We start from the raw sequence: 16,358 nt of genomic DNA, 5'->3' as shown, positions 1-16,358 counted from the left end.
GTGTATGTGTGTTACCCTTTGGAAGTGAAATGGTCACACTGCTGGCCACTTTCCTTGTTTTCTCTTCGAAGTCTTAGAATCTATTTACTTATCTTCCAAATCAGCCCTCGGGCCCAAAGAAAGTAGTAAAAGTAGGAAGAAATGGAATAAATAAAAACCATGAAAAAGGCCTGAAGGTCCCATTTACGTATTTGCTTGTTTGGGTAGTTTCTCACCTCAAGACAGCTGGGCACTCGCCTGGCTGCACCCTGCACCTGGCACTGTGGAGGGGAAGGACAGCGTGGGCCCACCCTGAACAGTTTTCCTCTGGTCTCTGGAGAGGCCCCACCGGCAGCCTGGTCAGCAGTGACGTTCTGTCCCCTTATCTGCGGCCCAGAGGGGTTCTTTCCTTTCTTGCACTGTTGCAGGGGGGCCCTGACTGAAGGGATAGGAGGGCAAGTTTTTTTGCTATTAAAGACAAACGAGATAATAGTAGTAGCTGTGGGGGCTATTGATGGATGGCAGGGTCACCATCTGTGAACTGAGCAGGCTGAGCTAGAGGCCCTCTGCGGACTCTCCAGCTTCATAATTCTGAGAAGCAACATGGAGAGAATAAAATAGAAAATAGTCGGGAGGAGGAAGTGAAAGGTACAGTAGCAAGACAGAAGAAATGGGTAAATGACACTGAATATATGCATTTAACTTTCTTCTCTCCTAAAACTCACTGAGATGAGCCAGAGTAAGAGAACACAGCAACTTACACACACTTAAATAAATATACACACTTAAAAAAATTTTGGAAGCTGGAAAGCAGATTAGAAAAATCGCAACTGACTTAGAAGAACCAAGAAAGCAATTCATAAAAGGCGTAAACACCAGCAGATGAAGTGTCTGGAGGTTGCTGTGATGGTGGATCCAATAAAAGGATTGGCTGAGGTCTATTTAGAAACTGGATTTCCATGTCTGGTAATGTGACACTTGTACTGAAATAACTGAAAATTCAGGAACTCAAAAAGAAGAGGAGTAAGTGAAAACAAATATCTATGAAAAGACATGAGTGTTTATAGAAGTTTAGTCATAACAACCTTAAACTAGAAGCAGCCCAAATGTCTCCAATAAGTGAACAGATACATAAATTGTGTTATATCCTTTTAGAGAAGTACCTTTGGGGAGTAAAAAAGGGCACAACAGCACATTGATTGTCAAAAACATTATTTTAGGTGAAATAAACCAAACACAAACAAGTACACACAGTGAGTTTCATTAAGTTCAAGAACAGGAAAATCTAATCTCTGGTGATAAAAAGTAGACTACAAATGAAGAAGTAGAGACTGACTGTGAGGAAGCATGAGAGAACTCCGGGGGGTGGCAGAAATATCTTCATTTAATTATGCAGGAGCTTACATTTATTAAACTTGTCATTTTGTATACTTAATATTTGACCTTCCACTGATGTAAACTTTACCTTGCATAGAAATGCACAGAAAGGAAAAAATACAGCCAGTCGGGTGATGATTAAAAAAATAGTGAAATAGGGGCTGGAGCTGTGGCACAAGTTAATCCTCCAACTGTGGTACCAGCATCCCATATGGGTGCTGGTTCTAATCCCAGCTGCTCCTCTTCCAATCCAGCTCTCGGCTGTAGCCTGGGGAAGCAGTAGAGGATGGCCCAAGTGCTTCGGCCCCTGTACCTGTGTGGGAGATGGGGAGGAAGCACCTGGCTCCTGGCTTTGGATCGGCAGGGCTCTGGCTATTGTGGCCATTTGGGGAGCGAACCAATGGAAGGAGGACCTTTCTCTCTGTCTCTCCCTCTCCCTGTCTGTAACTCTACCTCTCAAATAAATAAATAAATAGTCTTTTTAAAAAAATAGTGAAATACAAAACCTTTAAATGTCTGTCAGTTTTAAAACATGGCCCCGAAATTCTTTGCCATCCCTCCTTGTTGTTCTGTCACATTTGACTAATAGGCAGACAATGATAGAGAACAACACTATGTTAGATTCTAGGTATGTCGATTAAGAAACTGGCAGCTTCCACTTCTTGTTTGGGTCATTCATTCATTCTTGGACCCCAACTACTGTGCATAAGGAAGCAAAACCACCACGTGGAGAGGTTCACATGGAGACAAACCACAGCCTAAACCAACTTGTCAGTAACACAGTGGAAATGGATTCTCCAGTCCTGGTCAGGCCACTTCAGTTGACACTGCATGAAACAGAGACATGTCTCCATGCAGCCTTGCCCATATTGGTGATTCAGGCCATGAAGTTTTATGATGGTTTGTTGTATACAAAAGATTACTGGAACAGATTCCAGTAGCACATATAGGTGCTTCAGTAACAAAAGCCTAACTCAGGCACTGGTTTTGGAACAGGCTAGCAGAAAAAAGCATAGAGGGCCACAGAGAGAGTGAAAACTGAGAGTCTCCAGGAGAGTTTTTTCAAGGAAGCCTGAAGGTTCTTAAGGAGGCTGTCAACAAAGGTTTAAAGAAAAGTAAAGAAATCTTACTGGAAGACAGAGACAGGGAATACTTGCTACAGAGTATGTGAGAATTTGATGGCATTGTTGCCTGCAGTAACACGGAAATAGGAAATGTTCCTAAGGAACTGAAGGAAACAGCTGAGGAGGTTTGCAGACAGCATCATGAAAATGCCATCTGGGTGCTTCTTATCGAATGTAACGAAATGTAAGAGGGCAGATGAACTCACAAAAATGTACACATACATACACCTGGGATTTGTAGAGTTAACAAATAAAATTGCTTCTCATTTCCAGTCTCTCTAGAAGGCAAACAACTATAAATTAAGTAAGGGCCAAAGATCAACTCTAGATTGGGATAATACAATCCTTTCTTAAGATGTTAGAAAGATCTAAAACTATGCTTCATAGACTCGTTTAGTGCAGAAAGTCTCTATGAATATTAAGGGAATGACCCGCAGATGCTTGCCCATAACAGGAAATTTAAGCATCTTAAGAGTATTGTCCCAGAGCAGCTGCACAGGAGGCCCTAAGCAGAGAAGGGCTTATCTTTGAGAGATCTGTGGTTGGTTGTGCCATTTGTTTGATGAAGTGATTCTGACAGTATTCAAAGAAAACTCCTCAAATTTCTAAGAGAATCATTCTGGCAGAAGCTTTGCCAGCTTGGACTAAAAGGGACAGAGATGGTACAAAATGGGAAAAATCCTTTAGATCCCTGACCTTTCACAGGCAGGAGGAAAACTGAGAAGACAATCTCAGTTTCGCATGGTAAAGAAAGGATGATACAGAGGGGAAAACTAAGATGCATAGAAAATAATTCCTAGGCAGTAACAGTGGACCTAACTAAGGAGTTGGCAACATGTGCCTAGGTGCATTCCAGAATTTCTACAAATCAGTGAATACTGCATGCCTCAATTTTCCTTCCTTTTGAATGGGAATTATAAAAGTTACCTTATGCCCATCCCACAACTGTATGTTGTGAATGTGGTGAGCACACAACTTGTTTCTTTAGTTCACAGGTCATCAGATAGAGAAAAATCACACACGGAGAAGAGTGTACCTGAGGTGCACATCTGAGTGGCCTATGTGCACCTGGACCTGATTTAGATGATGAGATCCTGGTCCTTGAACCTGATGCTGTAAAGGTATGAGACTTTTTTTTTTTTTTTTTTTTTTTTTTTTTTTTATGAGAAACCTTGTGAGGGGGAAGAATTAAGTTTGCAGAAAGGGACAAAAGGAACAATATAAGTAATTAATGCCCAGAAAGTAGACTAATGTGTTTTAAAATACGGTCTATAATTCTTTGACCCTCCTCTCATCAGGAAGTGGGGTCTATTCTCTTCTTGAATCTGGACTCTGTGCTGGACCATTAGAGTATGGTGGAAATGATGCTATGCTAAGTTTGGGGCTCAGGTCTTCAGAAATGGTAGACTCCACTTCCTGCTCCTTGGGACAACTGCTCTTGGAACCCAGCATCCATGATATAAGGGAATCCAAGATATCTTTTGGAGAGGATTTTGTGAGAACTAATGATATCCAGCACCAATTTTGCTAGCTACATGAATGATCAATACTTAGCCCCAATTAAGCCACCCCAGTTGATGCCATCAGGAACAGATGAGTTGCCTTAATTTTAAGATAGCAGAATACACTGATACTCTCTAATTAATGCTTATCATCTTGTTTTAAAAATCTTCCTGGTGCTAAAGTCATAAACATATTTTTGTATATTGTTATGCTTTGATTTTCTCTTGCATCCCTGAAATCAAAATTGGGAGTTGTTAAAAAAAATCAGAGAAAGGTTCTGTCACATAAGGAGCTTGAAAGTCATTACTCAATTCTTAACAAGTAGAAGCTGAACAAATGAAAAATCAATAATTTTTTTTACATATGGAAGGATAAGGTCTTAGGGAAAACCACTGCACCCCACATCTGGAGAAACACAACAGAGAGAATCACAACTCAGAGGAGCAGGAATACCTCTGGGACCCAGGAGGGGGTAGGAAACCTACACTGTACTGGGTGAACTGCTAGAGGCTTTGTTGAAAACACTGCCATGTCCCAGTCACGGCATGGGCGAGTCCTCAAGTTTTGTGTCTGACCGCCAGGAGCTCAGCTAGGTTCTCACAATAAAATTCAGAGAAAAATCCCCTGGAGCTTTCGGCAGTGGTCAGAGTGGAGAGGAGGGGAGTGCAGGTGAGAGGAAGCACTCTGAAATACACCAGAGGACTTTGTTCTCAACAAAGTCTTCTTCCCTCAGGAAAGACTATTTTATCACATCCTAACTAATGGGCATTTTTCAGAGCCATTTCTGGGAGAGGGGTGTGGGATGAGCTCCACGTGGGAGAAGGGAAACATGTCACTCCGTACTACTCTGGCTGTCCTGTCCAACCTGAGGAGCACCATGAACACAGCGTGAGGGCGTAGGTTCACTAAAGGAGTGAGATCTCATTACAGGACTACAGAATGCTTCTCCTTCCCCATGCCTTACCACCACATCACTAAAGTCCTATGTAATACGGACCTTTTATCTAGGGCATCAGGCCCAGTTATCAAGAAAAAAAGTACGCAATACAAGCATACTCAAAGACAAAAAGCACCGTCTGCAGACAGAGTGGGGCTCAGAGGCAGATTCAGATATGGCAGGGATGTTGGAAAGATCAGACTGGGCATTTAATATGGTTCTAATACGCTAAGCAATCTAATGGATAAAATAGGCAATATGCAAGAACAGACAGGTAATGTAAGCAGAAGGATGGAAATTCTAAGAATCTAAGAAAAGAAAACTAGAGGCCAAGAACTAACAGACAAGCAATGCCTCTGAAGGACTCATTAGTAGAGTGACAAATGGCTGTGGAAAGCATTACTGAGCTTGAAGATGTCTCAACAGAAACTTTCCGAATTCAAACAGAAAAAAAGACTGAGAGAGAAATCATAATATCCAAGAACCGTGGGACAGCTGCAAAAGGTATAATATATGAAGGATGGTAATACCAGATGAAGACAAAGAGAAAGGCACTGAAGCAAAGGGCGGAGAATCTCCCCAGTTAGTGACAGACACCGAACTACAGATCCAGGAAGCTCAGAGCACACGAGGCAGAAAACATACCAAAACCCCTCCACCTATGTGCATCATTTGCAATCTCAGAAAATCAAAGGTAAACAAAAACATCTTGAAGGAAGACAGAGGAAAGAATCCCATCTCATTTATAGAAGAATAAATAAAAATAAGCACACCTAACATCTCCTCAGAAATAATGCAAGCAAAATGAGGTGGAGAGAAATATTTAAAACATTGGGAAGAAAAAAACCCATAACCTAGGATTCTGTACTCTTGTGAAATTATCCTTCAAATACGAGGGAGAAATAAAAACAAATTCAAAGAGTTTGTTGGCAGTAGACCTGCCTTGCAAGAAATGTTTAAAGTACTTTAGATAGAAGGGAAATGATACAAATCTGAAACTTACATCTAAAGGAATTATATCAGAGAAGAAGTAAGTGAAGATAAAGTAAAAACTTTTACTTTTCTTATTCTTAATTGATGTAACTGGTAAAAGTTTTGTTCAAAATAATAATGGCAATAATGTATTTTATTATATGTGCTTGTATATGTTTATCTATAAGTGAAATGATTAGTAATAACATGAAGAATGAAAAAAAATTAGGATTATAAGGCATCAAGCTACCTGTGAAGTAACATAGTGTTATTTGAAAGTGAATCTGGATTAATTTTAAGTGTACATTGCAAACCCCAGAGTAACCACCAAGTAGAAATTAAAAATTATAAATTACATTAAGGAGAGAAAATGAGTCATAAAATGCTCAATTAAAATCAGAAAAAGAGGAGAAAATAAACACAGGAAAAAAGAAGGACAACAAACAGAAATAGTAACAAATATGGTGGGCATTAATCCAATTGTATCAATCACTTTAAATTCCAGTGGTTTAAAAATATCAATTAAAATAGAGACAGATTTTCAGAATATATCAATAAACAAGTCCCAATTATATTTATCTACAAGAAACTGAAAAATTCAAATAGATCAAAATTAGATGGGTGGTGAAATATACAGCATACTAACATTAATCCAAAGAAGGCAGAAATAGCTATATTAATCACAGAGCAGAGCTCAGAATAAGGAAAATCATCAGGGAAAGTGAGAGGTTTACATACTGATAAAGAGATTCATTCTTCAAGAAGACACATCAATTCTTAACATGGTTGTACTTAACAACACAATATCAAAATTTGAAAGTGAATGTGGATTAATTTTAAGTGTACATTGCAAACCCCAGAGTAATCACCAAGTAGAATTTAAAAATTTATAAATTATGGTAAGAAAGGAGAGAAAATGAATCATAAAATATCAATTTTATGGAAGGCTTAGTGTCAAAGATGCTGTTTGGGATGCCCACATTCTACAATGGAGTACCTGGGTTCAGTTTCTGGTTCTGGTTCCTATTCCCAATTTTCTGGCAATGGAGGTGCTTGGAGGCAGCAGTGAGGGCTTATGTGTTTGGTTCCTGCTATCCACAAAGGAGCCATGGATTGTGTTTCCAGTTCCTGGATTCAGCCCTGGCCCAGATTCAGTTGCTGGCACTTGGGGAGTGACTGATAGATGGAAGAGCTCTCCCTCTGTATCTGTCTTGCTCTTTCTTTTAAAGTAATAAGTGATGCACAAGATAAACACAGATAAAAATCCAAGGAAAAATAGTTGAATCCATTATTATAGTTCATTTCTATCAGAAATGAACACATTCAGCATACAGAAAATCACTACAGACATAATTGAATTTAATAGCATCACCAACAACTGGGATATGACTGAAATCTATCAAGTATTTCATCCAACAATATCATAATACATATTCTCCAGTTCATGTTGAATATTCACCAAAACAGACATTCTGGGCCATAAAATACACCACAGCAAATTTAAAATAATAGAAATCACAGTCTTCTCTCAGGCTACAATGGAATTAAACTAAAAATCAATAACAGAAAGGTAGGTAGAAAATTCCAAAATATGTGATTAAATAATACATTTATACTTCTAAGTAACATGTGGGTCAAAGAGGAAATATCAAGAAAAATTTAAAAATTTTTTGAACTAAATGAAAATACAATTTATCAAAATGTGTAGGATACAACAGTACATAAATTTATAGCACTGAATATATACATTAAAATATCTAAAGTTTAGTCATCTAAGCTTCTACCTTAGGAAATCAGAAAAAGATGAGGAGGTCTGGCATTGTGGTACAGTGAGTCAAGCTGCTGCTTGTGATGCCAGCATCCCACACGGGAGTGCTAGTTTGAGTCTTGGCTGCTCTGCTTTCAAGCCAGCTCCCTGTTAATGTGCCTGGGAATGCAGTGGATGATGGCCTAAGTGTCTGGGCCTTTGTCACCCACCTAGGAGACCTGAATGGAGTTCCTGGCTTCTCTTTGGCCTGGTCATTGTGGTCATTTGGGAAGTAAACCAATGAAAGATGTCTGTCTCTTTTTCATACTGTCATTCTGCCTTTCAAATAAATAAATAAATCTTAAAAAAAGAAAATAGGTGAACAAATTAAATCCAAAGTAGGCAGAAGATAAAAATAAAAATTACAGTCCCCTCATGGGAACTTCTGCCCTTACCAGAAGACAGGCAACAGACTCCACCCCAAGATGGCAGCCTCCATAGCTTGCTACATGCCTGATTAATAGAGTAACTATTTATTATTATTTTTTAATTATAGGTTATTATTTTGGACTTTGTGCTGGTCTTTATAGTTTTAGCTTATGCTGGTGGCAGCTTCCATGCTGGTCTTTCTTTTGGCTTACACTGACAGCTTTAATGCTTGTCTTTATTATTTTAATTTTTTATTTTAGTTATTTGTTTTGCTTTATGAAGCAGCACCAAAAATGATAAAAAAGAAAAAAATTATTTATTTATTTATTTTCAATTTTTTTTAAAGTTTTTGACAGGCAGAGTGGATAGTGAGAGAGAGAAACAGAGACAGGTCTTCCTTTTCCGTTGGTTCACCCCTCAATGGCCGCTGTGGCTGGTGTGCTGCGCCGGTGCACCGCGCTGATCTGAAGCCAAGAGTCAGGTGCCTCTCCTGGTCTCCCATGCTGGTGCAGGGCCCAAGCACTTGGGCCATCCTCCACTGCACTCCCGGGCCACAGCAGAGAGCTGGCCTGGAAGAAGGGCAACCGGGACAGAATCTGGCGCCCCGACCAGGACTAGAACCCGGTGTGCCAGTGCCGCAAGGCGGAGGATTAGCCTAGTGAGCTGTGGCGCCGGCCTATGGAAGGAAAAATTTTTTAGAACCCCTCACCAGGCTTGGTAAAATAATGGAACCTATTTGGTACACATACAGATACACTAAGGTGTCAGAATTGTAACTAATACAATGCATCCAACTTACATGCTTAAGGAATTATAAATAATGCAACTATCCATGCCACATGGCTAAGGATAATCAGGCTTGTAAAGAGCTGTGTCTGGTTTTATCTTCTCAGGTCCTACAGAGAAACTATAAAGCCTGTATAGTTCTGCATGCACCCCTATGGATTTAACTTCTAAGGGTACAGTTTAAAAACTTGCCATGGGATCTCAAATCCCCTTGAGCTAGATAGTAAAAGTAACATCTTAAGTGTTAAAGTGATCATATAAATAGGATTAAGTGTCTGGTAACAATAATAAAGAGGACTGAAGAGGAGTAAATGCTCCAACATGGGAAGCAGTCCATACAGCAGACTCAGAATGACAACTGCTGTAAGTAACGCTCAGTGTCCTCAGAATCAACCCTAAAGGCATCTGGTCTGGCGGAAGAGCCTGTGAGAGCACTTCAGGCTTGGAAAGCCAGGGCACTTGTGGGAAAAGTATCCCCACATGGAGGACCTCGCTGGGAGAGGCCCCAGTGGAAAGAAGCGGTCATAAAAGAAGGATGTACTTTTCTCCGAAGGGAGGAAAGAACTTCCACTTTACACATGGCCTTGTCTGAATATTTAGAGTTTGTAAGTATTCAAAAGGCTTCCATAGCCTAGGCTGTTCATATCAAGGGCCTTGAGTGATCATTGATGTCATACGTAAGAGTGTTAATTGTTAAATCAACAAGAGTCACTGTGTACTAACTTCCCATGCAGGACCTCTTTCCTCAAAGAGTTACAGTATGAGAATAAGTGGTAAAACTTGTTTCCAAATATTTACTTTGATCTAGTGTGTTATATCCTCATGTATCATAAGTTTTAGTTATGTCTAAGTGTCCAACTCCATTGCCTGTATTCTTAGATGTTTCTTTTTAAATTTTATTTATTTATTTATTTATTGACAGGCAGAGTTAGTGAGAGAGAGAGAGAGACAGAGAAAGGTCTTCCTTCTGTTCCTTCACCCCCCAAATGGCTGCTACGGCGATCTGAAGCCAGGAGCCAGGTGTCTCCTCCTGGTCTCCCATGCGGGTGCAGGGTCCAAGAACTTGCGCCATCCTCCACTGCCCTCCTGTGCCACAGCAGAGAGCTGGACTGGAAGAGGAGCAACCAGGACAGAATTTGGTGCCCAAAGCGGGGCTAGAACCCGGGGTGCCGGTGCCGCAGGTGGAGGATTAGCCTAGTGAGCTGCGACGCCAGCCAGATGTTTCTTTAAAGTTAACTAAGTGTCTTAGACCTGGACTCCTCTAAGTCTGTGTCTCCCTGTGTTTTAACATAAGGTCAGATACAGAGTACAGAATGGTTAAAGGCCTCAGGGCTACTAATGGGATGGTTGTTTCAACACATTCTATTGTATGGCTTCTCAGTGCTAAAATCAAATGTAATACATTCTATTGTGTGCTAAACCTTTGCCTAAGGGATAATTTTTTCTGCATCCCACTAAACCCAGAATCTGGGAAAGTGAGGACCACAGAATTTCCCAAACAAAAGCTCAGATTTCTAAAACAGAGGCAGGCATTTGGTGCAGTGGTTTAGATGTTGAATGGGGTGCCTGCATCCCACATCAGAGTGCCTAATTAGAGTCCTGACTGTTTTGATCCAGCTTCCTACAATACATTCCTGGGAGTAGGTGACAGCCAAGTACTTGGGTATCTTCCACCCACATTAGGAGACCTGGATTGTTTCCAGACTCCTGGCTTCACCTGGCCCAACGCTGGCTGTATGGGAGATTTAGAGAGGTAACCAGCAGGTAAAAGATCTGTGTATCTCTTTAAAATACTTAAATACATACATACATACATGAACACCTCTGAAAAAGAAATATTTAGGTATAAATCTAACAAAATACATTCAAGACTTATATGAAGAAACATGAAATTCTAATGAAGGAAATCAAAGAACAAAATAAGAGAAAAATATGCATATTTGTGGATAAGAAGACTCAGTATTTTCTTTTTCTTTTTTTATTTGACAGGTAGAGTTATAGACAGTGAGAGAGACAGAGAAAGGTCTTCCATCTGATAGTTCACTCCCCAAATGGCTGCCACGGCTGGCGCTGCGTCAATCCGAAGCCAGGATCCAGGTGCTTCCTCCTGGTCTCCCATGCGGGTGCAGGGGCCCAAGCATTTGGGCCATCCTCCACTGCCCTTCCGGGCCACAGCAGACAGCTGGACTGGAAGAGGAGCAACCGGCTCTAGAACTCAGCGCCCATCTGGGATGCGGGCGCCACAGGCAGAGGATTAACTAAGTGAGCCACGGCACCGGCCCCAAGACACAGTATTTTTTTTTTTTTGACAGGCAGAGTGGATGTGAGAGAGAGACAGAAAGAAAGGTCTTCCTTTGCTGTTGGTTCACCCTCCAATGGCCGCTACGGCTGGCGCACCGCGCTGATCCGAAGCCAGGAGCCAGGTGCTTCTCCTGGTCTCCCATGCGGGTGCAGGGCCCAAGCACTTGGGCCATCCTCCACTGCACTCCCAGGCCACAGCAGAGAGCTGGACTGGAACAGGGGCAACCGGGACAGAATCCGGCGCCCTGACCGGGACTAGAACCTGGTGTGCCGGCGCCATAGGTGGAAGACTAGCCTAGTGAGCTGTGGTGCCGGCAAACAAAGAATTCTTAAAATTCAACTATATGGGACCTGTGGCATGGCAGGTAAAGCTGCCACTGGTGATGTGAGCATCCCTTACGTGCACTGGTTCAAGTCCCAGCTACTCCATGTCGTCGTTGTCTTCTTCTTCTTCTTCCGCTTCTTTTCTTTTTTTCTTTTTAAAGATTATTTATTTATTTACTTGAGAGGTAGAGTTACAGACAGTGAGAGGGAGAGACAGAGAGAAAGGTCTTCTGTCCATTGGTTCACTTCCCAATGGCCGCAACACCTGGAGCTGTGCCGATCCAAAGCCAGGAGCCAGGTGTTTCTTCCTGGTCTCCCATGCTGGTGTAGGGGCTCAAGGACCTGGGCAATCTTCTACTGCCTTCCCAGGCCACAGCAGAGAGTTGGATTGGAAGAGGAGCAGCTGGGACTAGAACTGGCACCCAAATGGGATGCTGGCACCGCAGGCAGAGGATTAACCCACTACTCCAGGGCGCTGGCCCCTACTCTACTTCTGATCCAACTCCCTGCTAATGGCCTGTGAAAAGCAGTGGAAGATGGCCCAAGTGTTTGGGCCCCTGCCACCAACATGGGAGACCTGGATAAAGTTCCTGGCTCCTGGCTTTGGCCTGTGCCAGCACTGGCTATTGTGGCATCTGGGGAGTAAACCAGTGGATGGAAGATTGATCTCTTTTTTTCCCTTCTTTCTCTGTAACTCTGACTTTCAAAATAAATAAATAAATCTTTTTTCTTTTTTAAACCCACCCATATGCATAAATAATACAATTAAAAAATGGACCAAAGACCTCAGCAGACACCTTACGAAAGAAGATATATAGGATACAGTCAATAAATCCAACATCTTATGTCATTAGGGAAACTTAAAACAATGAAATACCTCCATATATCTATCAGTATGGCCAAAATTTAGAACATGGACAATACCAAATGCTGATGAGAATGGGAAGCAACATGGACTCTCCTTCACTGCTGGCACAAAATGGCACAGCCACTTTTTTTTTTTTTAAAAAAGATCGATTTTATTTTATTTGAAAGGCAGAGATACAAGAGAGGGAGGAAAATACAGAGAGAAAGAGAGATCTTCTATCTGTTGTTCACTCCCCAAATGGACACAATGGCCAGGGCTGGGCCAAGCCAAAGCCAGGACCCAGGGACCCCAGCTAGGTCTCCCCTGCGGGTGGCAGGGGCCCGGCATTTTTTGTTGCCTTCTCAAACATAATAACAGGGAGTTAGATGGGCAGCGGAGGAGCCACGGCTAGAACTGGCACTCATCTGGGTGCCAGCACGGCAGGTGGTGCCTTAACCTGAGGCACTACAATGAATTTTATAGCAGATTTATTCAAATTGGCAAAACACAGAAGCAACTAAGACATCCTTCAGTAAGTGAATGGATAACTGTGGTACATCTAGACAATGCAGTATTATTCAGTGTTAAAAAGAAAGGAAATAATCAAGCCATAGATAGACAAAGAACACATTTAAATGCCTATTACTAAGTGAAATAAGCCAATTTGAAAAGCTAACATACTGTATGATTCTAACTTTATGACATTCTGGAACAGGTAAAACTACAGAGACAGTAAAAAGATTAGTAGTTTCCATGGTTAAGGGAGAAAAAGGGATGAATAAGAAAAGCACAGAGGATTTTTAGAGCAGTGAAACTATTTTGAATGAAACTATAATGGTAGATACATGTCCTTATACATTTGTCAAATCCCACAGAATGTAAAACATCAGGAGTAACACTATCATGCACTGTGGACTTTGGATTATAATAATGTATCAATGTAAATTCATTCATTGTAACACATAGCACTCAGGTGGCAGATGTCGGTGAATGGGAAGGCTCTGCACAAATAGGGATAGGGAGTATATAGTGCTCTATATCTTCTACTCAGTTTGGTTGTGAACCTAAAACTGCTCTAAAAAAATAAAGTCTATTAAAAAAATTCAGAGAACAAAAAAAGAGCTCTAGATAGCCTATACAAATCTCCAAACATGGGGGAAAAGTATACAAGCATTTCCTAAATGTATGTGAATAGATTTCTAAAATGTATATAAAATCTTTTATGAAGAGCATTTTGCAAAACTAGTGTTTCTACCACATGTGATTTGGGAAATGCCAATGGAATAATATAATTATATTTTAAAAGTAAAATAGCAGGGAGCCAGTGCTGTGGTGTAGCAGGTTAAAGCCCTGGCCTGCAGTGACAGCATCCCATATGGGCACCAGGTAGAGTCCCGGCTGCTCCACTTCCAATCCAGCTCCCTGCTAATGCATCTGGGAAAGCAGTAGAAGATGGCCCAAGTACTTGGGCCCCTGCACCTGCATGGGAGACCCAGAAGTAGCTCCTGGTTCCTAGTTTTGGATTGGCACAGCTAAAGCCATTGTGGCCATTTGGGGAGTGAACCGGTAGATGGAAGACCTCTCTCTCTCTCTCTCTCTCTCTGTATGTGTGTAACTCTGTCTTTAAATAAATAAGTCCTCTTTTTAAAAAAAGTAAAATGGCAGAAATGAAAAACTGTAGTTTGGAAGACATAGTTGAAGAGAGCTTGAAGGACGTTGAAAACACAAAGAGAGGGCAGGCATTTGGTGCAGTGGTTAAGATGCCACTCGGGACACCCACATCCCATTTGGGAATGGCTGGGTTTGAGTCCTGGATCTGTTCCAGTTTTCTGCTGATGTATACCCTTGGAGGCAGCAGGTGGTGGCTCAAGTAGTTGGATCCCTGCCACTCATGTGGGAGATCCAGACTGAGCCCCCGGCTCCTGGCTTTGGCCTGGCTCATCCCCAAATGCTGTTGTGAACATTTGGGGAGGAAATCAGCTGATGGGAGGCCTCTCTGTCTCTCTTTCTATGCCTTTCAAATACAATAAACAAATGAATACAAATTTTTAAAAAGACAGAGACTAGGGATAGGAATAAAGGAGTATATGAAAATTAGAGGACTAGTTCAAAGAGGTTCAATAGCTGAATAACTGCTTTGCTAGAAAGTGTAGAGAAAAGGAAGTGGGAGAAAAACATCAATGAAAAAATTTAAGTGAAAGTTTCTGGTATGGTGGGTAAAAATACATCCAAGGTAAAATTTCAGAATATTGGAGATGAGAAGACTCAACTTCAAAGCAAATAAAACTATGGATGTATAATCTAAGAAAAGATTTACATGAGAAAACAGATGTGGAAAAGAGCAAACTGGGAACCCAATTTAACAGAAGAGAACTTAAGGGAACTCAGAGGGCTCCAGGGTAGGTTTCTTCTAGGTATGACATGGGTATAATATATAATGTGCTCATAAAGAAAAACAAATATATAACAAAGAAAAAAATAAGATTTCCCCTGAAAACAAAACGCCACAAAGAAAAAGTAATGATTGTACACTACATGGCTCAATTGAGAATGACATTTATTTCTTTATTTTTTAAGATTTTAATTTATTTATTTGAAAGTCATTATATAGAGAGAAGGAGATATATTTATATAAAGAAAGAAATTGTCCATCTGCCCCAGATGGTTCAAGGGCCAGCACTGGGCCAGGCTGAAGCCAGGAGCCAGAAGCTTTATCCAATCTCCCATGTGGGTGGCAGGAGCACAGTTGGGCCATCTTTCACAGCTTTCTCCAGGCCATTAGCAGGGTACAGCTGGGACATGAACTTGCACCCATATGGGATGCTGGTGTCACAGGCAGTGGCTATACCTGTTACCTCACAGTGCCACCCCCAAGATGGCATTTAGTTAGCTATAATAGCAAAACACTGGATTTTGAGCTATTCAATATAATATTACATAATTGGGGTAGGGTAGTCTGTGTGTATGTGGGTGAGAGGCAAGGAGATTGAGAAGAGTTGAACTGTCATATTCTAAAGTGGACAGTCAATAAAAAAATGTCTCAAGTTTAAAAAAAGCAATATGAAGAACCTTTAAAAAGTCTATTACATGGAAAAACTATGTGAAGATTTCAGATTTTTTTTTGCATAAAAATACTTATCTTTTAATTCCAGTTCTCCATGAACTTGTCAAAGCATTCTTATATAAATATGCTATTTAGATACATGGAGGTAAAGAAAACAATCAGCTGAATGGAAAGTGATAGCCTCTGGGAAGAGATAATTGACAGGAAATGGGGGGGTCTGTTTTGTTTTTGCAGTAGGTCTTGTATCTCCTTCAGTTTATTTAAACTACAAGCATGTATCACTCTAATAAATATCTAAATAACTTAAAAAATTATTTGATATGCAGAGACAGGCCAGTGGATGGAAGATCTCTTTCTCCTTGTCTCTTCTCCCCTTCTCTATCACTCTGCTTTTCAAATAAATAAGTAAATAAAAACAAAGAAAAACACCAGAGGCATTTCAGTGGTGGCTGCATTACTGGAATGCTGCCAGGGTTCTGGACTGTGGAAGGGGTCACTAAGAAAGGGGCACCCCTAACCACGAAGGATGAATTTTACTCTAACCTGGGTCAGGGAACTCCTGGCGTTGCCCACTCCAACTGCCCAACACTGAGTTCACAGAACACCCAAGTTTCACTGAGAGTTTTGACAGAATGAAAGTGCCTTGGAGACTATTTCCAATGCCAAAGAAAACATTTCTAAAACATTCTATCTAGGTTTAAAAATGGACAAGGGGCTAGTTATTGGGCAAAATAAGAGAAAATGCAGACACTGGGGCAGGGACTTGGTGCAGCTAGGCTCTTCTCTGCTCTTACCTGTGGGGGCCTGCATGGCTGAGCTGGGGATGGTGGCAGCATCTTGGGGTACAGTGCTGGTATCCGGTTCAGGTGTGCTGGTTGTTGGTGAGCTGGGTGGTGGGTTCAGCAAAGTCCGAGGTTTCCTCTGTCAAAACGGATGGGTAAAAGTTTGCTACCCATGATAAGTAACTT

At 41.2% G+C, this 16,358-nt stretch overlaps 1 protein-coding gene and 1 long non-coding RNA gene across 24 annotated transcripts in view; one reads left to right on the top strand and one right to left on the bottom strand.

Moving 5' to 3' along the window:
• The window catches only part of SCMH1 (Scm polycomb group protein homolog 1), a 232,472-nt gene that overhangs the window by 17,933 nt on the left and 198,181 nt on the right, over window positions 1–16,358 (bottom strand). For 21 of the 23 annotated variants that reach the window (XM_051857880.2, XM_070078662.1, XM_070078671.1 and 18 more), the window contains one exon: window positions 16,185–16,311. The exons of the other annotated variants lie outside the window; for them this stretch is intronic. In XM_051857880.2, coding sequence (XP_051713840.1) covers window positions 16,185–16,311 — 127 coding nt within the window. The remainder of the gene's footprint in view (window positions 1–16,184; window positions 16,312–16,358) is intronic. 23 annotated transcript variants of the gene reach the window in all.
• The window catches only part of LOC103350211 (uncharacterized), a 72,909-nt gene continuing 59,744 nt past the window's right edge, over window positions 3,194–16,358 (top strand). The window contains exon 1 of the long non-coding RNA XR_007924092.2: window positions 3,194–3,601. This is a non-coding gene — a long non-coding RNA (uncharacterized lncRNA). The remainder of the gene's footprint in view (window positions 3,602–16,358) is intronic.

This window comes from Oryctolagus cuniculus, chromosome 7, assembly GCF_964237555.1.
Source record: "Oryctolagus cuniculus chromosome 7, mOryCun1.1, whole genome shotgun sequence".
Taxonomy (NCBI): Eukaryota; Metazoa; Chordata; class Mammalia; order Lagomorpha; family Leporidae; genus Oryctolagus; species Oryctolagus cuniculus.
The sequence above is the reverse complement of the archived record's forward strand: the minus strand, read 5'-3'. Positions and strand labels throughout refer to the sequence as shown.